Here is a 24,488-nt window from a genome sequence, read left to right as displayed (position 1 = left end):
ATCCACTGTCGTGCTGCCAGATCCTCATCATCTCTGGCTATATTACCAGTGACGTCCACCAATGATGAACCAATATTTATCTGCATTATTTCTTTATCAGCCATCTTATTCTCTAAAAGTGTATATGTGTTTGTGAGTGTGTGCAGGTCTGTATATACAATATTGTGCAGGGCATATTTTATCCGTAGTCAGTGCAATCAATTTTAAAAGTGGCGAACATGCTGCTGCTACGCTATGCTCTAGCGTGGGATTTTATCAACTCAGCGAGGCCGTTGTTTTTGATGCTCAAATCGCTCCCACCAACAGTGTACCCTGTTATGGTTGGCACATGTAGATGGAGTCAACATTGGGCTTGCATTCTCACTGCAGCACGAGGCTTTGGGAATCTGTTGCACTAATTAACTGCACCAATTCACTTCGTCCAAACGACCCTCTGAATAAAGTACCAACATTATGTGACTCGACAACAATAATTTAGAAGGGGGAGGGGCTCATCCAGCCCCCTCCAGACACCCCCCCCCCACCCCATCCCACCCCATCCCAAGCTACGGGGCTGACCCACGCCCACGTGGGCACCGCCGGCCGTGGACACAGAGCGTCGTGGCTGCTGGGACACGCACGCACACGCACGCACATGCGGACGCACATGCACACACACGCACCCTCTCCACGGTGAACGTGCGGATGACGTATTCGGCCAGCAGCTCGGTGTGCACGAGCGAGACGGTGAGGTCGCCGTGCACCTGCTCGTCCTCCGGCCAGTACTTGTAGCACTTCACCTGCGAACACAGAACGCGGCACGAGCGCTCGCACCGCTTTGCCGAGGCCAAGAAGTAATAGAACGCTGCCATCGTACCTGTTCTCGGCAACCGTGATTTGAATAAATAAATAAACAGATAAAGCCGCACACGGTCTTTTGGTACCGGACAGCGGAGCCCCAACCGTGGCTGCGGCACAGAGTGGGGGCCTTTGTCGACTGGGGCGAGCGGTCTAATGGCCGGCAAATGGGAGCCCTTTGGACACTTTCCATCAACCACGTCGCTCACCCTAGCGCCGCGAAAACGCGAGTTGGCCCCAGTTTCCTTCAGCTGGCTCCGTGCGCGCCCGTCTATCATCCAGCAGTGGACTGACAAACAGCTGTCCGTGCGCATGCAGCCTAACGCCACGTTCCGTAGTCAATGTTCCAGCTTTAGATGCTTTCTTTCTGCTATCCCTGCATGCCTGTGCCATGCGGAACCCTCCCTCCCCATAGCAAGCAGCCAGCTGGCCTCATACAATCAAGCGCGCTCCACTGCGTGGCATGTTGGCACACATATAACGTGTATTAACCTCTTTTCACTGATGCATTCCAGCCATATGCAGTGCGCGACCCTCCCGGTACGAGTGGTTTTTCCATTGGCTATATGCCGAGCCGAGCCAGAACCAAACTATGACATCTGCACCTGGTCCAGGGCCAAGCAGGGCCAGTGGCCTGGTTGACGAGGCTCGTTCATTGCTCGTGATATCAGTAACATGTCTTGAGTTTTGGATTGGGACAAAAAAATTGGTGGCACCAGAGCCATGGCCCTGGCACGGCTTGGTTATACAGTGGAAAACGAAATACTTTTAACCTGCCCTGCCAATGTTCAAGGCTGTTTCCTTGAAGTAATCCAGCCTGGACACGTATTCCGCGAGTTGTGGTAAACAAGCTTGTATATTAGTTTCACTCTGCTTTCGTTGAGGAATTCAGGAAAGCATAACTCTCTGTGGCGTTTCCGTGCTGTACCACACGCTGGTGTCGGCACGATGTCCGACACTTCGCCAAGGATCTTTTGGTCTTCACAATCACAGAAAATCCCAAAGAAGCTCCCCACGTGCCGAGCGAAACGTCGGACATCGTGCCGAACGACACGCGGCATGATCAAAGCACTCGTCGGATGGCTACGCAGCGGTCATGAAGAAGAGCGCTTTGGGTTGCGATCGTGATCCTCAATCACAAAAGCATGTCGGAGTGCAGGAGCGCGGTGTGCTTGGATTCAAAGGAACCATGAGCCATGTGTTAAAATGACCAACATCGAGCTGGTGAACGATTACACTTTTTTTTTTAAGGATTATCGTGAAATCTAGCAACACATAACTACGCTCGACTGCCGGGGCACTTCCATGGAAAAATAAAATGATGTTCATTAGGGCGTTTTAGGTTGACTGGATATTAACTATAAACGAGGTGGTGCCGTAATCCGTGAAGAAAAAAAACAACATTCCGTGCTTTCGGTCAACTTGGGTCTTAGCAGTCGCAGATCATCTTGATATAATCAGTCGTTTGCGATACTCATCATCACTGCTGGCAATTAGCTGTAATCACCGGTCGCATTTGCGCGCGTCTAGATTTTTATGTTTTCATTTGTTTAGCTTACTTCTGTGCGCTCGGCACATAACGCGCTGCCCCCAAATGATTTGCAACACAATGCAACTAAGTGGGGGCCAGTGCGAGTCAAGAGCTCACCACAGGAATTAGAAAATGACTTTTGGAGAACACGCGTTGAGAATTAATTGTTAAAGAGCAAACTGAGTTACAGAATGTATTACGCACCACCACCATTACAATCTCCACTGCAAAGAAAGCTACCGGCTTTGTTTGAACAGCTATGCCGAGGCCAATACAATTCAATCAACGGTGCTGCCAATTTGTTTACAAAAAGTGGAACATTATATCTGTATCAAGGTAAAGATGCAGCCCTGGCACTGATTCTTTGCACCACTGCTGCAGGAAGGGCATCCACGAGGGGGAGCTCTAGAAATCCCCTCTGGCTACAAGTCCTGCGTGACCCCACCATGCAGGAACTGCTGACATCACTGACCATGGTGTATCCGTTCAAACTGCCGGGTGGACAGGGACAGGAGGCATTTAAGAACCTTGCACCGTTGTTTCAACTGCCGTGCCGGGAGATCGAACAGAACGGATTTTAAGTCCATTGCGCTAACCGTTGCACCGCCGTGGCAGCGTCCGTAATATCCGCCAAGCGATCGTCCGCCGGTCTCGGGCGAGCTTTAGACGAGGCAACTCCGGCGCGTCGCGGCCGTGCGACTCGCAAGGCCCGCGGGGGTGCAGGCGGCGACGGCGGCTCGCTGACCGCGATCGCCTTGCAGCCCCAATTATCCGTCAAACTCCGAGCGAGCGTCGTCAGGTTTAAACAGCTCCAGCCGCAGCTGGCAATGATCTCTCTCAGCGGCTGGACAGAGGCGTGCGCGATTAGCTCCGCTCGTTCAAGAGTTCCTCGGACAAAAAGGTTAAGGAGCAGCCCTGCAATTTCCCGCTCACGCCCCTGCTAGCGGAAAAGCCTCCACTAGAGGGAGCGCCAGAGAGTCCCTCCAGAGAGCTTCTCTCGACGGTGTTTGGTCTGCCTACTTTCCCAGATGTCTTGGTACAAGTGGAATACCCACACTTTGCCACACCACGCGTCACCTATCAGTCGTCTAACTGTTGTGTACCCAAGTATACTGCTGTTTGGACAGATGCAGTGGGGGGGGGGGGTTAAAATAAATTGGCCTCGTATTATAACTGGCAACCATTGCGAGTTTCAGTTTTGCATGATGCCATGGCAGGATGTCACGCATGCTACACTCCAGAAATTGTCCAGCGACCCCCAATTAAATGCAGACCCTCGTAAACAAACTCGACAGATAAACGACAATAAATACATTTGGGTAGCGTGACATGTTCTCTGCCAAAACATTATCTTGGCAATGCTAAATAATTTTCCCTCATGGCAATATAAGCAAAGTGAAATGGAAGAAAAGGCGGCTCTGCACGGGAGAGGCCAAGGAGCCGGAAGGCCGAGGCTGTACTCACCCTGCCAACCTCCACCAGGTTGGTGACCATCACGATGCTGGCCGATTTCTCCTGCCACACCATCCGCCAGAAGTCGTAAACCGTTTCTTGCATCGGGCCTGCACAGACAAAGATCCCCCCCGTATAGATATTCTTGGTTCTTTCGGTAAAGTCACGTAGAAGGGAAACAATACAATAATAATTTAATCAAAATCCCCCCACGTATAGTCTCAACAGACTTTCTCAAGCAAGTGCTGCTCGTGAGAACCAATATAAGGCACCACGGAACCCCAGGTGTTGGTGGCCAAGCACCACCCCCGGCCACCTTTGTCTCCCCAGTGCTGATGTTGATACACGGCACCATGTACTGATTTGAGGCCACGTCGATCTAGGTGAGGCCCAGGATATTCACTACCCAGGATCAGGTCAAATATTCGCTAATGTTTTGCTATGAGTGGACCTCGAACTCGGGTCACCAAGCTCCTAGCACACCGCGCGAACCACTAGACTACAACTCCACACGTGCACAAAGACACAGATCCCCCGTAGAGCCTCAATAGACTGTTGGAGCAAGTGCTGTTTGCGATCGCGCGCACACACACGCATCATATATCCTCATGGACACACACATGGGGGGCATTGTTAGCTCTCTTCACCTGTACCTTTCTGAGCTGTGAGTTTCTCGTGCTGTGCGGCAGAGATTCGAGCCAGATTGATTTGGCAGCAGCAGCAGCAGCAGACTCTGCTGTAATGAGCAGGGCAGTATCCGTGATGAACCAGGCTTGCCACTGGATATTATTTACGGTTCAGCACTACACCAATTTCATTCCGCGACTTCATTCCGCGAGTGAACTGATAAAATATTGTCGTGCGATCTGTAATTTGATTTTCAAATTATTGCTATTTAAGTGTCACACATACACCCCGACCACATACATACTATATGTGTAAAAGACAATTACTGCTATCCTTCTGTTTGCCTTGGGTCTAACTGCATATGCTGTTAGCGAGTGCCTATTAAGGCTTGCATGGCAAGAAATAGGGGTGGTATATCCGGCTCAACAATCTTTGCTTTGCTATCTCCAGTATATGTTTGTACTCATTTAAGGCTGAGTCAACCTAGGAGAAGTCAAGGACAAGTTCAGGCAGCACTTGCCACAGAAACGAATGGCTAGCAATAGATTACCGTGTAGAATCCATTGTTCAAACACCTACTTTGTGTATACATACACAAAACACAAATATCCCCATTTCGCCTTTAACAAATGTTGAGGCAAGTGCTGTCAGCAAGCACCTGTTAAGGTTGTCACAGTATCCATTTGAGTTGGTGTGGCCATTACCATGCCCAACTGTCTCCCCAGTGCTGACGTTTACTCACCACACCAGGTACTGATTAAAGACTGAGTCAACCTGGGAGAGATCCATACCAATCTCTTGTTAGCGGTGGCATGGAATCACAGTCGGGCTGCTGGGTTCACAGTGCAGTGCGTTAACCACTGCGCCACCGCTCCCCACGTACACACAAACGCACACACGCACACAGAGGCGGCAGGGTAATATGTCTCTCACTCAGGAGAGAGGAGAAACTGCAGAGCTATTTATTATTGTAATAACTGGTTGTGCAACGATGATAAACCTCACGTCACCCTTGGCAGAGGGCTTAACAATTTCCTGCCAGAGCCACTAAAACGTCCCAGCCACTCGGGCAGCCGCAGCCGTTCAGATGCCGTTGTGTAATCTCCGCAGGGACCCCCGCATGAGTGTCTTGCAACGGCAGATTTCAATGTTTGCTCTCTGATCCGGAGAGGGAGGTGGTGTTGCTATTTTTTTCGTTCAGTTATTTGATTTTTTAACCAAGAATGTAAATTTAGTCACCATCTTGGATTTTATTTATCTCGTGGACGGCAGTCGGTGGAGTTCTCGTCGCTTCTCGGTCGCTCTCTTCGCGTCGCCGACCAACGCAGCCAAACATTCAGTCACGTGCTCTTCGTTGTCAAACGCTGGTGGAGGAGCGTGCAAATAAATGCTTATCCCACGCTATAATCAGCTCAGACAATCAATGAGCTCAGTAAATCATCTTGCACACATATGTAGCTAATTGCCATGTTTGGTCTTCCTCGGCGCACTGCAGCCTCTCATCTTCATGCCGCCCCCCGTTGATTTCGCATTTGTCACGGTCAGCCACGCTTTGGTCTTTCATGGGCAGCAGTGGCAGTCGTCTCGTCGCGGTCTTAACAAACTTGTCCGAGCCCAACCAGCCAACCTCACGCAGGGACCGTTTTTAAAGTAGGGCAATATAAAAAAAATCAAGGTTGAAGGAATTGCGAGCGAGTAACGCCGCTCCATGCGTCCGTCTACCGTGCGTTCCGCTAGGCGACCCATGCGGACGAGGGACCGCTGTGACGCCCACCGCGTCGTCGTACTGAACTTCTACGCCAACGATGTTGGACTTGGCTATAAGAATTAAAAGGAGGGGTTGAGCCTTTTTAAATCGAGGCTAACCCCCCCCCCCCCCAACCTCTCTGAGGCTACAGAGGCTGCTGCATCTCGAGCCCCACACACACAGAGAGAAGGGACCCCTTTTGTTGTCGCCTTGTTCACTGTCGGGCTAAGTGCTGTGAGTGATCTCTGTGACACAGACACTCTCTCTCGCACCTTTGTATCCACATTTAGTTCTACTTCAGCAAGCTCGGAGACCAGAATCCGTGGCAAATAGTCGAGGTTAAGCTGACAAACAAAACACTCATTTCGTCCATTAATTTCGCGTCGGCTGCTGGGGTTGCCCCTTGGCTTGGTTTTCCCAGGGACTTCCACTGTTTGAGGTAGCAGCTGTTGCTGGGATATCTATAAGTCTTCCCGGGATTATTGTAAATCTTGTTTTTTGTCAGTTGCGTAACAATCCACCGATGGAGACAATGCATTTACATGCAGGATACCACGATAAATCCTTGTCCTTGCGCTATACGTCCCAGATTGTATCTCAGAGGTGGCAACACTTTCGGCGGCTATGCGTTTCGGTGTATCGGGCGCCATTTGCTACTCCCAGGAGCTTTGAGGCGGCTTTTCTCCGGCATCACCGGGACCACGGCGCGGGAGAGGGAGGGCGAGAGCCAGACAGGAGCCGCCGGCACAGCGCCGCCGGCACAGCGCTGTCAGCGCACTAACACCGCACCGCTGATTCCCCACCCCCTGGATGCACACAAATTAGAAGTGAGCGTGTGCGATACTCACCGCCGAAAATGTATTATTAATTTCTGCTCGATCCCCGTTACATTAGCGACGGTATTGTTTCCATGAACCCCTTTACATCGTGCACTTCCATCACCTTCGCTAACTTATTTTTTTCAAAAGCGCCAACGTCATCCGATTTGAACGAGGGGGCCGACGCGCGGCGAGGCACCATTGTTTGCGATTACGAGCCGCTCCGTCAAGTTGGCTCTGTGCACGGAAGCCCACTCCACTTCGAGCTTTGTTTATCCGGATGCTCTGGTCAAAAGAATACTTTGTCAAAATTGTTGCACAAATGTGCGTGTGCACTTTTAATTGCGGAAGATGCCAACGAATATCTTTTGTCACAGAGTGTAATTGAAACATGTAATTGCAATGCAACGAAGCAAACAAAGAAGGATATCAAGGTGGGCTCACGAAAAGTACGAGCGAAACAAAGGCACATACGAGCATCTTGTTCGCTCGTTGAATAGACTAATTATTACATGAATAGAGGACACAGGAGCTGCAGAATGTGTACCTTGGGCAAATGTTCATTGGGATCAAACCCACCACGAGAGCAAGCCTTACAAAAAGGCCCTCTCGAGCGTATTTGGCCTCGTAGTGGACAGGCCCCACTACACGGGGCTTGCCCATCAACTCACTGTGTTGCACTCATTTATGCTGCTGCTGAACAGAGGTGGCAGGATGATTTAATCACCTGCCCCGTTGTTTCAAGTGGCGAGCCGAGAGATAGAATTGAACCGGTGCCCTCTGGATTGCATGTCACAGTGTGCTGACTATTGCAGTCGAGCGGCATTGAGTGGGAAATCCAAGACACCATCAGAGGACAACTCACAACACTCATCTCCGCTCTGCTGGTTTGCTCTCATTTGTTGATGTTTGGATAAAAGTCGGAGATGTCCTCATTAAATGTTTATTTTTGCCTTTTCCTTTGGTACTACAGTGAGGGAAAAAAAGTATTTGATCTCCTGCTGATTTTGTACGTTTGCCCACTGACAAAAAAATGATCAGTCTATTATTATAATGGTAGGTTTATTTGAACAGTGAGAGACAGAATAACAACAACAAAAATCCAGAAAAACGCATGTCAAAAATGTTATGAATTGATTTGCATTTTAATGCGGGAAATAAGCATTTGACCCCTCTGCAAAACATGACTTAGTACTTGGTGGCAAAACCCTTGTTGGCAATCACAGAGGTCAGACGTTTCTTGTAGTTGGCCACCAGGTTTTCACATATCTCAGGAGGGATTTTGTCCCACTCCTCTTTGCATATCTTCTCCAAGTCATTAAGGTTTCGAGGCTGACGTTTGGCAACTCGAACCTTCAGCTCCCTCCATAGATTTTCTATGGGATTAAGGTCTGGAGACTGGCTAGGCCACTCCAGAACCTTAATGTGCTTCTCCTTGAGCCACTCCTTTGTTGCCTTGGCCGTGTGTTTTGGGTCATTGTCATGCTGGAATACCCATCCACGACCCATTTTCAATGCCCTGGCTGAGGGAAGGAGGTTCTCACCCAAGATTTGACGGTACATGGCCCCGTCCATTGTCCCTTTGATGCGGTGAAGTTGTCCTGTCCCCTTAGCAGAAAAACACCCCCAAAGCATAATGTTTCCACCTCCATGTTGACGGTGGGGATGGTGTTCTTGGGGTCATAGGCAGAATTCCTCCTCCAAGCGCGGCGAGTTGAGTTGATCTCAAAGAGCTCCATTTTCGTCTCATCTAACCACAACACTTTCACCCAGTTGTCCTCTAAATCATTCAGATGTTCATTGGCAAAACTTCAGACGGGCATGTATATGTGCTTTCTTGAGCAGGGGGACCTTGCGGGCGCTGCAGGATTTCAGTCCTTCACGGCGTACTATGTTACCAATTGTTTTCTTGGTGACTATGGTCCCAGCTGCCTTGAGATCATTGACAAGATCCTCCTGTGTAGTTCTGGGCTGATTCCTCACCGTTCTCATGATCATTGCAACTCCACGAGGTGAGATCTTGCATGGAGCCCCAGGCCGAGGGAGATTGACAGTTCTTTTGTGTTTCTTCCATTTGCGAATAATCACACCAACCAAGCTGCTTGGCAATGGTCTTGAAGCCCATTCCAGCCTTGTGTAAGTCTACAATCTTCTCCCTGACATCCTTGGAGAGCTCTTTGGTCTTGGCCATGGTGGAGAGTTTGGAATCTGATTGATTGATTGCTTCTGTGGACAGGTGTCTTTCATACAGGTAACAAGCTGAGAGTAGGAGCACTCCCTTTAAGAGTGTGCTCCTAATCTCAGCTCGTTGCCTGTATAAAAGACACCTGGGAGCCAGAAATCTTTCTGATTGAGAGGGGGTCAAATACTTATTTCCCTCATTAAAATGCAAATCAATTTATAACATTTTTGACATGCGTTTTTCTGGATTTTTTGTTGTTATTCTGTCTCTCACTGTTCAAATAACCCTACCATTAAAATTATAGACTGATCAGTTCTTTGTTAGTGGGCAAACGTACAAAATCAGCAGCGGATCAAATACTTTTTTCCCTCATTGTATGGGCACTGTCATGTGCATTAAGTGGATTTCATTGGACATACATAGTATTGCTTTGGCTAAAAACAGACTAAAGTGCCAATTAAAGAGGCTTTTCAAAGAATTTAGAATGACATAAAAAAGAAGGCTCCGAAATTCATCCTTACCTAGAAAGTTTGGGCCATTCACCAGCATTGGTTGACGCAAGCCTGACACCGCTGATGAGACACTGGATGCCAAAACCAATCCAGAGTTTTCTTGTATTGAACCAAAGCTGCTGATAAGATACACTCTCCAAAAATTCCGCGTGAATGATAGCTGCTCTAAAATATACTTTTATTTGGGGATAAAAAAAATGGGAACAATGCATTTAAAAATAAATAAAATTGCACCCACAGCCAGTGGATTGTCTCAAAACAATGGAACAAATGTAAAAGCAATCGCTGAAAATGAAAGAACGCACGAACATTACATTCATTACGGAGGTATGATGAAAATTGCAAATGTTGAATGCGCATTACGGCAGCATTGTTAGTCATCTCATCACAAGTTGCACGACGTACGTCACTACCTTTTATAGAATTAAAGTAAAAAAATCATTAATTCGCAGCACGAATGCCAACCGCCCACAATTTGTGAGTAAAATGTCAGGCCATTATATTTCATAAAATACACTCATTTGTGCACGGAACTTCGCCCATTATTTAATTGAATACATCTGGAAGCACGCGCAGTGGGGGGCGGGGGGGGGTGACAAACGGATTTTTTTTGCAAAGCGGATTCGAATTATGCCGGAATAAAAAAAAAAAAGCCTTTCTAAAATAACTTACTATTTATATTTTTAACAAGAACAATACGGCCATAAATCTCAGACGACACAAAAACGAAAGTAAAATGGGGTATTGATCACTCATCAAAATCTCTACGACGAACACACGCGGGGCAGCGGTGGCATCAACAACGACGACGACGAGGAGGAGGAGGAGAAAACCGCCGCTCGCTGCCCTGCGCGGCGCCCGGAGCTCGCGGCCCGCGAAGCCTTCAGCCGCGTCGGGGGTTTATTAAGCACGAGGTAATGGGCCATTAATTTACAGCGCTGCTGCTGCTGCTGCCTGCTATGTACACCGCGCCTCTCAGCAAGCGTTGGGGAACGGAGCCCAGGGTACTTTTAATACAATTACCCCGCGCGCATACGCCGCCTGACTGCTAAGAGAGGGCACTGCTCTGCGGCAGAACCTCATTATAACCGAGTGGAACGGAGGATAAGCTTTCAGTTCATTATAAACGATTTCTATTGTGTCCCCACCCCGCACCCACGCACTGCGAATTATGCAAATTGTTATTTGCCGCGGCCTAATGTACACATTTTGTTATGTCGGTGTGTGCCGAAATACGGACCGAGTTAATAGGCGGTGAAAAGACCGAGGCTTTTGTCAGGTTGGGGAGGGGAGCAAGGGGAGGGGGGCGAAGGAGCGACGGGAGAATGGGGATCGGGAATCGGAAATCCTCTGTTGTGACCTCGATCCCAAGGTAGGGCAAGCTTTGTGCCACTGTTTCAGTACGGGTGGAAAGATGATCAGCAATATGAGTGCACGTCCATGTCAGGGATGACAAGCCAGCCAGTGGATGGCTTCAGGTGAATATCTGAAAATCTGCCGGCGAAATGATGGAGGCAGGTGGTAGCGTTACTACTCTGCGGCCCGTGGTTTGAGATTGGTGATCGCAGTCCCACCGTGGGATAATCTCAATAGTCCATCGATGAAGAAGATTGCCACGCATCTGCCGTGAGACGCCTGTGCCACTGTTAACCTCGTACCACAACACCCAGGTGCCGTGCCACTCATGACCGCCATATTGCTTGTCGTGGCACGGTGCAGCATACAACACGGGCCTTCTGACACTCCAAGGCCCAAGTCCAACATTGCACAACACAGCTAAGTGCTGTATAGATTCCCAACACTTCACAGTTGCAATAACATCTCCATGTTTTCCCAAGATTTATGGAAAAAATACTTTGAGGAGGTAGTCAATTAGATAGTTTAAGAAATTAAGATAGAATGAAAAGAACGGGGCTCACCGATGATGATGATGATGCGGCTGATAAAGCAACGGAAATCAAGTGGAATTGGGCAGCACTAGTTATGAGAGCAGCCGACGAGAGATAAGAAATTAAAAGAACTCCGTTGGAGCAGAGACTAAGAGAAGGGAGGAGAAGAGGAAGGAGATAGCGGCAACAGCGGCGGCAGTGGCGGCAGCAGCAAGACAACATCACAGAGGTCGGAGGTCACGACCGGACAGGGTGGATTGGGGAGAGAATTGGGGAGGCCTTCGCCCGGCAGTGGGGAGTTACTGGGCGACGACAACAAGAACAAGAGAAAGTGCAGAGAAAACCCTGGGCTCGTGCCGCCATCATTTCCGCGTACCTTGCGTTGCGACGTACTGCCGCGGCCTGTGGTAGCCCTGAACAGAGACAAACGGAGACCTCACAGTCAGCACTGAGGCAGCAGCGTGAGCGAGCAACGAGCATCCCGCCCAGCACCCACGCGGCAGCACGGGGGGAGACGCGGGCAATTAGCAGCGCTGACACCACAAGGTGCCGAACCATAATGGTTACATGCTTACTTGTCTGTTTTTTAACGTAAGCAAATTGTGATACCCGCGGAAGCGACAATAAAGCAGAGTTCAGCGATTAGGCAGAAACGGCTGCGGCGTACATCAGTGTCACGAACGCTTGTTCCCATGTAGGAGCGCTACCATTGTGGTTTATTATTATTTTTGTGAGTTGAATCGAGCCAGCGAGAATGGAGAAAGCGGGAACATGCGTCCCGCGCACCCCACAGCAGCCTCAGGGGGCAAGTGGCGCTTTAGGGGAAGGAGGGAGTCGAGCCCGCATCTCGGCGCAAGTGCGGTCGAGGCAGCATCCACATAATTGGATATGCGACGTCGTCGCTACGATCTTTTTATAAATTTGAGAACGCGCGTGCACACACGCATTCAACGGGAATTTAATTTATCTGGCGCGTCATTACATGACTTTGTTTCCGAGAAATGCGAATTCTTTTATAATTACGAGTCGAATTTGTAAGCGTGCATGATTCGTATTAATTGGTGTTCAGCGGGAATGTACATTTCGTGTTTATTTGTTGCACTTCATTTGATTTACATGAGCGAAGACACTGTTATCCAAGCGTGTTGTGAACACAGGGATGTACTCGTGTCCTTACAACGTACTACGTCAACAACAATTCAAAACAAATCTACGGCTAACTCGGAATACAAATTCAGATAATATTGCTATCGTCTAAACATATCCTCTTCATCATCGTCGTCGTTTGGTTTGTTACACAGGGTCACCTCGAGAGAGGTTGGAGGTTTAATGGGCAACTTGCCCAAGGCCTCACACAAAAGAGGGGATGGTTTTTTTCCGCTTTGAATTAGCGGCTGGCCCCGCATGCCATTCCGACCTGGGCCTCTATCTCCGGGCCTCCAGGAATATTTGAGCGGGACTGACGTTAAACATGCCAGTGGGTCTCCTGGGCGTTAGGGCTGTGACGATGCAATCTATTTCCAAGCTAACGATTCGCGCGCGCGTCACAGTTCCCGCGTCTTCTACGCGCGTGAGCTGCCCGTGACGTGAAAGGAACTTGCGTCGATGAAGTTGGCGTTGATGTAGTCGGAGTGAGGATTGGCATCCAAGGGCTGCAGCAACACCCTGGAGTGGTCGTCTGGGGGAGTGAAGAGAAGCACGGGGGAGGGGTCATGGCGTCATTGATATATCCAAGGTAATGCAAGTCATTTATCCAGGCACGCTTCGGTGACTCTCTAGACCCTTCAAGAGGGCCCTGCAGTCGGATGTTTGGCCAATGCAATTTTTGAGGAGTGTTCTGTGTGGGAGGAAACTCGATTACCCAGAGAAAACCCACACATGCAAGGGTTTACAATGGCAATACAATTTGTATTTATATACCGTCTCAATGCAAGCAGATCTCAAGGTGCTGTTCCACGCAGTGGGACATGACCGCTCTGGGGAAAGGAGTTACATTTATTAATTTATTTTATAAAGATAAAAGGACAGTCAGTGATAGGCGGAGGAGAAGAGCCTGGAATTGAACGGGGAGCAGATGGGATCATGAACCCACTCCCATCTCCTGGCCAAGGGGTTTGAGAGTTTCACAAATGTGTACGTGATCCACTAATCCTTGGCTCACAAATGCTGGGCACCAGGCGTGTGCATCGCCATCGTGAGATGTGGAAGCTGGGAAGATTGAGAGCGATGCGCAGGGTCTCTCCGCTGGCAATCCCATCGCCCTCAAGGATTCAATTTTTAAAGGAGGAAATTATACCTGGGCCGATACGATGCTCAGCGGCCACATTGTGGGGATCGCATTATTATTATAATGAACGTGAGAGGCCACACGCCATTCCAGCAGATGATGGAATGGCGTGCGGCCTCTCGCGGTAGGACGGCCCAGAACAATTACCGCAAACTAATCAACTTTGCAACTAAGCCACGTGGAAATGCATCACACCCACGTGCACTTTCTCATGTTTTAATTAATATAAGAGCCGGCCACTTTGCCGTCGTCGTCGTTGTTGTTGCCATTCAGTAAACGAATGACAAAGCAGCTGCTGAGCAGTGCATTGGGTGGCCTCCGGTGGGTTCCCGGCGCCACCAGCCGGGACTCACAGGCGATGATGTTGCCGTAGCGGTTCTTGCCCCGGTTCTCCTCCTTCTTGGCAACCTGCCAGGGCGCCGACTGCCCGTCCAGGAAGCTCTGCGGTGACGCCGCAAACGCACCACGGCCTCGCGTTAACGGGGCGCCGCTCAAAACGCGGGGGGAGCACACGGAGGACGGTCGCCCTCGCCACAGTGCCAAAACAAAACGCTACACGAACATCTCACGGGACCGGAAGAATGACCATATCGTCCGGATTATGACGCACCCGTCTCCAGGGGAGGAGCCAGGGGGGTGACAGGGGTGACATTCTGCGTATAAGTGTACGACACTCGGTCTGGCGGACTCCGTGCAACTGCATTGTCAGAGCGTGTCGCCAACCGATGGCGCCTAGTTCAACAGCCTGACTCTCTAATCATTCTTGAAATAAAAATTTGTTGAATGTCACCCCAGCCTGAAATCCTGGCTCCGCCCCTGCCCGTCTCCCATGCGTCTCATTATTCGGTTGCTGTGTGTGACCAGATTTGTACCGCTTTATTGACACCGGGGCACAGGCTTGGGGTATGTCTTACTTTCGAGCGTCTTATAGTTTAGATAATATGGTGATAATGTAAATGTATTGTCTTGAGTGGTATGTTGTTAAGCAATTGACAAGAAACTGGACATTTAATACGATCTTGGGAACACCAGGACAGGTGGCGACAGCGGACAAACCATCAAAGCTATCGTGGCACCCATGTGAGACACACACACACACAGTCACTTCTGTGATCACACTTGGGCATTAGCAGCTCAGCCACTTCTGTCACTGAACGAGCCTTCTGGCAGTGACAGAAGTGATGGCGTGGCTGTGTGAATGTGGCTGCCCGCCAAAGGCAAATGAAAGTCCTATTAGACTCTGAGTACGGGGAAAAAGGTTACACGGCGAGCGAGCAAGAACAAGAATGCAAACACCGGGGCTCTGACCTCGTACTCCTCCTTGAAGCCGCAGCCCTCCGTCGTCTTCATCTGGTTCATGTGCTGCAGTAAGTCGGCCACGCGGATCGCCGTGCGCATCTGCGCCGGCGGGTACATCAGCTCGCCGGCAGGCACCGGCGCTGGCCCAAGGCGGTAGCCGGCATCTTTGGCACGCCCGCCCGCGTGGTAGCTCCCCTCCGGGCCCTGCTGCTGGCCCGCGGTGCGATAGGCCGCCTCGTTGGCCGCCTGCCCCGAGCGGTACGCGGCGTCGTTGGCGGGCGGCGGCGGCGCCCGGTACGCCGCCGGGTCCGGGCCCCGGCCACCGGCGTGGTAGGCCGCGTCGCCCGGCGCGGTCCCCGCGCGGTACGAGGCCTCGCCGGAGACCTGCGGCCCCCGGTACGCCGGCTCCTTGCCGCGGCTCCCGGTTTGGTAGGCGGACTCGGGGCCCGGCGCGTGGCGCCCGGCGCGCGCCGCGTGCGGCAGCGTGTGCGCGCTCGACGTGACGCTGGGCGGGAGGCTGTGGCTCCCCGGGTCGAGCAGGATGCCCGAGTCGGAGAGCCCCGCGTGGCTGTCGTCTGCAACGAGCGGGGCGCGACGGTCGGCGCGAGAGAGGAGCCGCTGTGCATGCCGTGTGTACGTGCGTGCGCGCGCGTTCGCGTGAGATGTGCGTGCGTCCATTTTACACGGCAAACGTAAAGACGGAGCTCTGCAATTGCTCGCTTGCTGGACGCTCGCATCATAAGTTGTGTTGCTAATCTGATAACTGTGTTTCTATAAGGTGTCATTATATCCAGCTTCCACTGTAATAGTTTTTAAATAATAATAGCCCGAGCGGTATGTTTGGATTTGTAGCAGCATTGTTTAGTGAGCTTACCGATCAAACTCAAGGCAGACCTTCGCACGTCAGTTTAACTTAACCTTGCCACGGCCGTTTTTGACCATTCTCGAGTTGCACGCGTTGCGGTGGCACACAGGCCACCACCAATCATTGCCGGGGACAAGGCCACGTGCCAATTATTCAGGTTTTTAATGAAATACCGTAATTGAAAAGGATTTGGTGCTTTAAACGTAACATAAAAAGCCAATAGGTAATAAAAATGCATACAAAACAATGCAATTTAAAAGCTTGGGACGCGTCCGTGGCCTTGCGCTATAATTCTGATGCACTGCGCTCGGCCGCTGAGATGAGCAGTAAAACCTGTGGGGGTTTTACTGCGCTTGGAAAATGACGCATGGCATGGTCAATGCAGCAAGGCACTCTGCCTCAGAAGCATCGGCGGCATCAGCAGTAACACCGACCATCAGCAGCCGCAGCAGCAGCAAGAGGAGCATGAGCGGCATCAGCAAAAGCAACAGAAGAAGCAGCAGTAGGAAGGGTCAGGTCACCCCAGGCGCACACCAGCAGCACTCATGCCCGGACCTGAAGTTGGTTTCCAGACCAAGTTATGTTAAATCTGCCCAACGTCCTGGTTTGGCTGGGACGGTTGCAGTAGATTCAGAAAGGCCGTAGTTCCAGTGTATGCCCCCAAAACCTTTTGAGAACATCAGGATGTTGTCCTCGGTCTGTGTCCGGCAACGTACTTGACTCGCGATGCAGGCAAAGAGCCGGGCTACCAGAGCCCGATTTAGTCTCAAGACTCGGGAGAGTCATACTTGAGATGTTTGGCGAGTGCTGAATGCTGAACAGAAACGTGCCGTTTACGCATACTAAAGAGGGAATCAAAAGAGATGTTCTCTACGTCTCCTGCCAGATGGTTTCCCTCGTTTAGATGAATTTATCAAATCGGGATGAGTGACAATCTAAAGCTTGTGTCGTTTATATTTGACTTTTGAAAGCAATTCACGGAAGGCTCTTAAGGCAAGCGCAGTGGCGAGCCCTGGTGTCGCCCATTCGCGAAAAACCAAGTGGAGGATGAAATGTAGAGACGTCACGAGGCCTCTCGCTCGGCCTGATGGAGGGAGGAACGCGCCGGCGCTGCCGGTGCCGCGACTTTCATTGCCGCCGCTCATCCCCAACATCCTCAGCGCAGCGCCCATGCCGCCGCACGCGCCAATCACACCAGGACATTCACGAGTGGTGCCAAGCGATTCATTTTGTAAAAAAAACTAGAAGATTATAAGTGCTGTACTTAATTTAGTCGCCACAAGGGATGATTGGCCGATGATCGAGAACGACGATGATGGAGCAGCAGAGAAGGCGTAGAATGCATTCGAGAGAACTTCCTCTGAGGAAATGGAGTGATTATATAGCCGCTGATAATAAGCATGCCCATGTCCAATTCATCGACACCCGCCATGAACAATCCACTGCTGGATGAAGGCCTCGCCAAGCTGTCGGCCATTTCTTGTGTATCTCTCCACGCTTCTCTGCGCACTCTTCAGTTTTTTTGTGTTTGCGTGTTCATTGCTAATGACCACGTTTGTGAAGCGCACGTCATCGACGGTAAGTACACGACGATTACCAACGTGCCTGAAGAAGTGTTTAATCAGTGCGCACTCTCTGCTGTGACAACACGCTTCAAAAACATATCTGACCGGGGAGATATTATTTATTATTCATTTCCGGCTGTGTAATATTAGAACACTTTGGACAACCGTTGTCACAGCGGTCTGCTGAATACGCTCGGTGCCGCACGGAGATGCGTCAACGGCGCTCGTTGCATAGTTAATTACCCACGTTTTATACCCGGTGCGTGTGGGCGGCACGCGGCGCGACTCCCACGCGGGATTGCACGTCTTCAGCCCAAGTGATTTCCCAGCTTAGAGAGCATCGAGTCCACTGGTGCTCATCTAAAATTCACGGCCTTGAACCAGTGGTGGAAATTCCACATTCCTATGGTGGGGGTGAGTCAACCTACAAGACAACCACTGGTCGCTTCCCCAAAAGGTGGGTGGATTGATTTTATCGACCCAGGAAAGATGTTTAGGCTAGTCAATTCCCCAACAAGGAGTTGAACCTGCAACCTTCCAATTGCGAGACATTCGCTCTACCACCGAGCAACCCGGCCGGTCTGAAATGCCACTAAGACACCTCCCAAAATAACCAAATCATTTGACCACCACTCGCTACTGAAATTCAGTCGCAGGCAAAGACAGCAGCATTCACACGCTATAAATGGTGAGTCGTGAAAATAAATAAATAAACGTACGTGCTGCATATATAGTGTACCTGTTTACATTTCAAATGCTATACAAAGGGTAATTTTTTAAAGTGTAAATAACTAAAGAGAAGTAAGCGTATGGGTTTGAAAAGTAAACATTGGAGAAGTTTGGCAGATTCCTTCCCTTCCATCCGATCCCAATGGAGGCCTCTGTTGCTCAACGTTTTACCCTTCTCCACGCAAGGGCTTCCTCAGTCATTATGACCGACATTTCCCTTCGTAACTTCCTCCGCTGGCAATATGAACTTGTCGCCAGAGTGGTTTCTCATTATTAACGATTTCCCTGAAGTATTTATACTCATGTAGTGACTGTGATTGTCACTGAGTGGTGCCGGGCTTACGAAGCCATGGCGGATAATGTGTTGGCATTACGTGTAGCCCGCTTACTGGGCGTAGTACCAGCCCTGGTGGGGCTTGGGTGAGCGCTGGTCAGCGCGGAGGCACCGCGAGCAGCGTGCGGTGCGGGCTCCCGGTGAGGGAGCGAGAGGGAGCGTCAGCCAGCCAAGGTTACGTTGGGGCATGATACGCTGGTTGACCTGCTGACACGCGACCGGATGATATTGGAGGGGGGCCACCGGTGAACGGGGGCCGCTGGGCGGTCACGTGGTATAAAAGAGCTCTTGGGAGCCTTCAAGAAAGAGCTCGAAAGATCTGGAAGGTGGGCGGGGCGAAGGGCGGAGCCAGCCCCAGCCTAGGGGGATATAACGAGGGCCCCGTGAGGAGCTCGGCGTTTTTCGTGTGCCGGTGTTACGAAGATCCACGTCAGGGAGAAGAAGCCTCTAGCCATGCGGTCCGGGACCCAGCTTGTGGTCCGGGCCAGGATAGCGAACCGTGTCTAGTTCTGCCATAGCGTGGCTAGATGGGTATTCGATACCCGAGTGTCCATTGTGTGATGTTATGTTGAAGTTGCTTAATAAATAGTGTTGCTCCCAAGACAACATCTGCGACTCAGTTGAACTCACTACATTAATGTAGTGGCCTCGAGGGGTTCACTGCGGTGTAGAGACAATGCCGAGTGAGGGGTGGTACTGTCGCTGAGAAGGGGGTCGTGTGAGGACGTGACAGCAGATGAACCCGGGAGGGCACGTGACCGGACGAGGGGGGGCAGTGGGGCCCCCAGTCGGGGGTGAGAGGATCACGTGGTGGGGATCCAGAGTCCCCACGAGGGTTGTAGAAGGGGGGGCATGTCCATGGGCAGAGCCGGCCATGCCAGGGGAGTAAAAGCGGGATCCCGAGAGGGATCGGGGCGTTCAACTCTGGGAATGAAGTCGCCATCCTCGGTCCTCGGTCTCCGGTCTTCACGCGTGGACCAGACAGCCAGCTAGCTGTCCTGGTCCGAATATACAATTGTCTCTCCACGAGTGTCAGTTTAGTTAGTCGTGGTGGTCACCACCCTATGCTGTTATCCTGTTAGAGTTACCCATTGTGTTAATTAAACGTGTTGCCTTCAAGTACAAGTGTGTGCCTAAGTTAACACACGACACTTAGACCCAAACATTTGCACGAGGCACGCGAGCGGCTCCCGTAAAACTGCGCATCAACAATGAATGTTTCTGGCGTCTACGCGAGTGCACGCGACCCACGTCGCCGAGGGACGCGACATTCGACCATTGTGGAACCGGCGGTGCAGCGGGGGCTCGCGTCGGCCCCGGTGCAATGAAACATTTCCCGTTCAGAGACGTCTTGGAGGGTGGGTCCACGTTCACCGCTGAATCTCGGAACGCGCGAGCTGTTAGCATGAAGTTTATTTTTAGAGGCATAGCGCTACTGTTTTTAAAGACATTGTACTCACTGCGGAGATCTGCAGCGAAACGACTGCACTCTGCGATAACTGGTGCCAAACTGTGCCACACGCCCTCCCGCATGGTTTTGTGGGAGCCTCGGTACCAATGAAGTTATTTAATTTTAAATTTTCTTCCGAATCCATTTGGAATCGGAAGGAAAAAACTGATTGGAAAGGGTTAATACGTTGCCTATCCCTGTCCAATTTTTATCTGTCTTCCCTGCCAAGTGCCTGGGCAACCTGCGGCTCACAGGGCCCTCGTACAGTTGCACCGCCTGCACACTCAATAGTTGTGCCACTTTATGGAGGTCGAGCGAGGAAATGTCGTTGAGGATGGGAATATCACGTGCAAGATGAAAATGTAGTTCGTGCGGAGGGCAAGCAAGCGCCGGCGCTCCTCCATAGCTACGCCGCTCTTTGGGACTCGGCGTCCGTCCATGGGAAGCTCGCAGCACGTCGCCCAGCAACGATTGAGCACGCAGCGGCCACCGCATCACGACGTCGACCGCCACACGCAGCCTTCCGCGAAGGCCGAGCCAGCACGAGCGTTTATTGCCGGCATCTCATATTGCCCTGCAGCAGTTTTGCCTCGGTGTCAACTCAGCACGAGGGACATCAAGACCCAGCAGGCAATCAAGAGCGGACTCTCATCCCGCAATTCGTGGATAATTGTTAATCTCCGCCCATGGCGATGGTTTCTCCATGGTTAAGCTCCACGAGTGTGCGTGTGCGTGTGTGGTTTTTAAATGACTACGAGGTACATCTCTGTAGTAACAAAGGTACGGATCCTTGTTGAGAAGCTGCCCTTGGATTCAACGTTGCCTTCCAACTCAACCGGTCCTGATCTTGTTAATAATTTCTGATTTTGTCACACGGTGATACTACGTCCAAATTAAACGTTCACTTTTGGAACTTGCACATGTAGACTTGGGTTTTGCTCGAATATAATATTGGATTTTTCCGCTTCAGTAAGACAGATCGCTATAAAAAAAGAGACTCGCAGTCTCAATGGTCCCTCACCTGGCCATACATGAACTTTTCTGTCTCCATTCAAAGCACTGAATGCCTTCCCCCCCCACCTACCCTCATGTAGTCTACAATTGTGTAAAGCGTGTTGAGATGCGGCTGCATTGAGACGCCGTATACATTGTTGCTGTCGAATGCGTTGGCGAGTGAGCCAGTGAATAGAAACCGAACAGACACATTTAGTATGTGCAGTGCACTCGGATTCACAAACAAAACACACGACGGCGTTCGTAGCGTGCTACGGTGGGAGTGGTCTTCACCGCAATCTTGGTCAATTATGGAGAATGCGGCGGCGCGTGCTACCGACCGGGATTCCGTGGTGTGCCCGTCAGGCTCGTGACAACGGTGTAATAACGAATCGCATTAACCCGCTCCTCCTAATGCACCTGCTCTCAAAAGCCCGGGCCCCCAAATCAAATCACAAGCCAATGAAGCTGGCCTCAAATCAAATTGGAATCCAAATCCATCTCCTAATTGATCCCATTTCACCACCAGAATTTTGCCAATTCCAGAGGGATAGCGAAAGTGAGTGTTGCACCTCAAGCACAAAGAGGGCTTAGCCAGCAGCTGCTTGCTGGAAGCATAACAGGAATTTGCCTTCAAGATTCCACCACAATATTGATTGGGCGCGAGCCAATTGCTTTTAAAACATATTCTGAAGAGATCTGCGCAAGTCGCTGTGCGGGGTTATCGGTGGGCCCTGCTTGCGTTTTGCAAAGAAAACCTGAGGGGGCCCCAAACAGCTCAGGAAGACCTGAGCTCAAGAAAATCAAAGGGTGCATGAAACATCAGCTTAAATTCAGATCCTAATGAACATAAAAAGACAATATAACGAAACTACTTAAACTCTCTGACCCTATGATATCTCCAGCTCTCTTCTCGTCTCAGCAGCTCTCTGTCTCTTGTCTTTATCTCTCTCGTTTCACGAAGATTCCGTCTCACCAGTACGTCTCGTCTCATCTCACTCCGGCTTCATTTTGTCCAGGCTTCTCTCGTCTCACTCCATCTCTCTCTGTGTGTGAGTGTGTGTGTCAGTGTGTGTGAGTGTGTGTGAGTGGGTGTGAGTGTGTGAGTGTGTGAGTGTGTGTGAGTGAGTGTGAGTGTGTTTGAGTGGGTGTGAGTGTGTGTGTGTGAGTGTGTGTGAGTGTGTGTGAGTGAGTGTGTGTGCCGGGAAAGGTCCTGGCAAGTATTATTCAGCATCGCCTTGCCAGGCACGCTGAGGAGAGGCTTGCGGAGCCCCAATGCGGTTTCAGGAAAGGGCGGTCCTGCACAGATGCCATATTTTCTGTCCGTCTGCTACAGCAGAGGTGTAGGGAATTCCAACAAGACCTACATCTCTGCTTTATTGACCTGGTCAAGGCCTATGATACCATCAGTAGGCCTGGGCTCTGGGTCGTTCTTCGTGCTTTTGGAGTACCTGACCCTCTGCTCACGATCATTAAGGACCTTCATGATGGTGAGCGGGCCCGGGTAAAACTACGTGGCCGGGAGTCAGAGCCATTCCCTGTACACCTTGGGGTGCGACAGGGATGTTCTCTGGCTCCCACATTATTTAACATCTATTTTGACCACGTAGTTCGTGAAGCCTTCAATAGCTGTACCAGGGGAATCTCCATATGGTACAGATATAATGGGAGGCTGATCGATGCCGGGTGCGGTCAAGGGATGGCTCCCTATTGCTCAACCACGTTATGTATGCTGATGATTTGGTAATAGCTGCTCAGTCAGAGGAGGTGTTGGAGACGCTGCTGCTGAGACTGGAGCGTGCCACTAAGAGGTGGGGCCTTACCATCAGCCCCACCAAAACTAAGCACCTGCCTGGGTATTTTGTACCATCGGACACTCCACCCCCACAACTCCCAATCGGTGATGGGGCAGTTGTGGAGAGAGTGGAGAGTTTCCCATACCTGGCCAGTGTGCATATGACTGGCTCCAGTTTAACAGCAGAGGTCTCACTCCGAATCAGTCGAGCGGCAATATCTTTTCATCGGTTGCGTAACGCTGTGTGGAAGCTACCTGGTCTGTCGCTCCGCACTAAGCTTCAGGTCTTCTCGGCCACGGTCATTCCCTCCCTTCTCTACGCTTGCGAAACGTGGACCCCCCTAATGGAACATCTTCGCCGGTTAGAAACATTTAGGCTGGCCTGCCTACGATCCATCCTGGGTTTAACCAGACTGGATTGTGTGAGGAGCTCACAAATCCTTGAAAGATCTGGGCAGGGTCCCATCGATGAGCTCCTCCGGCAGGCAAGGCTGCGATGGCTGGGTCATGTAGCCCGCATGCCCAGCCACCGCATGCCGAAACAGCTTTTGTTTGGCCGGATTGAGGGGGCTAAGCGGGCGCGGCACGGGCTAGAGAAGAGATGGAGTGATGTGGTACAGGAGGACGTGGAGCTGAGTGGACTTGCCGATGACTGGTACCAGCGGTGTCAAGATCGGCCTCTGTGGAGGAGGCTCGTGAAGGATGCTACTCGGCAGTTGGAGGCAGTCGCCCTCCAACAACAACGGAGGGTGGAGGAGCGACGCTCAGAACAACGAGCGGAGCGCCGGGTGGCTAAAGCACAGCAGGTTGGCACAGTAGGGGGCACAGGTGGTGCATCAGCCAGTCATCTCAGTCAGTCGACCCGTGGCACCTGGGTCTGCCCCGTGACCTCCTGCCAGCGGGCGTTCGACACTTCACGTGGCCTCAGGGTGCACATAGCCTGGCACAAGTGTCGTGGTGACGTCACCGCCACTTAGTGGCGAATGGCGGTTGTTGTTGTTGTTGTTGTGTGAGTGTGTGTGAGTGTGTGTGTGAGTGTGTGTGAGTGTGTGTGTGAGTGTGTGTGAGTGTGTGAGTGTGTGTGAGTGAGTGTGTGTGAGTGTGTGTGTGAGTGTGTGTGAGTGTGTTTGAGTGTGTGTGAGTGAGTGTGTGTGAGTGTGTGTGCACTGAGCCCGCTGCACCGAAGCGTCTCTCTCAGTTTAACGCCAAACTACAGTCCCCAGCTCGACGGCGCTCGGGGCTCAATACAAAATTAATTGCACGCGAAACCGCGGTCCCCTTTCTTCTCTCCTTGCGCCGACGTTAGCCACCGCTGCGGCTGACATTACTCGATAAGACGACTTTTGTTGCGTGGTACCCCGACGCGGGGCGCTCGGAAGGGGAGATTGAACATTTCACGGTTGAACATTCGTAGTGACACAACCTCTCTTGCCTCGATACCAGAGCCCTTCACCGCAGCTGCACCCCAACGAACTTTACACTCTCTTTCACAAGCCTCGTCTGTGCGTTCTTCCTACAAGATCGTTCGTGACGGGAGCTGTCGCTCGTGAAAGCTGTGCCCTGGGGACCCAGCGCA

The 24,488-nt window shown here is 51.1% G+C and overlaps 1 protein-coding gene across 7 annotated transcripts in view; it reads right to left on the bottom strand.

The window, feature by feature from the left end:
• Positions 1–24,488, bottom strand: part of LOC116945127 (receptor-type tyrosine-protein phosphatase kappa-like) — a 249,301-nt gene that overhangs the window by 61,994 nt on the left and 162,819 nt on the right. For all 7 annotated transcript variants that reach the window (XM_032959269.2, XM_032959268.2, XM_032959279.2 and 4 more), the window contains 6 exons: positions 15,191–15,756; positions 14,236–14,323; positions 13,197–13,273; positions 11,972–12,008; positions 3,833–3,930; positions 663–779 (listed from right to left, as the gene is read on the bottom strand). In XM_032959269.2, the coding sequence (XP_032815160.2) occupies positions 663–779; positions 3,833–3,930; positions 11,972–12,008; positions 13,197–13,273; positions 14,236–14,323; positions 15,191–15,756 (983 nt within the window). The remainder of the gene's footprint in view (positions 1–662; positions 780–3,832; positions 3,931–11,971; positions 12,009–13,196; positions 13,274–14,235; positions 14,324–15,190; positions 15,757–24,488) is intronic.

This window comes from Petromyzon marinus, chromosome 23 (assembly GCF_048934315.1).
Source record: "Petromyzon marinus isolate PM22_M1 ecotype Great Lakes invasive population chromosome 23, UKy_Petmar_22M1.pri1.0, whole genome shotgun sequence".
NCBI lineage: Eukaryota > Metazoa > Chordata > Hyperoartia > Petromyzontiformes > Petromyzontidae > Petromyzon > Petromyzon marinus.
Note: the sequence above shows the minus strand (reverse complement) of the source record. Positions and strands in the feature narration are given on the sequence as shown.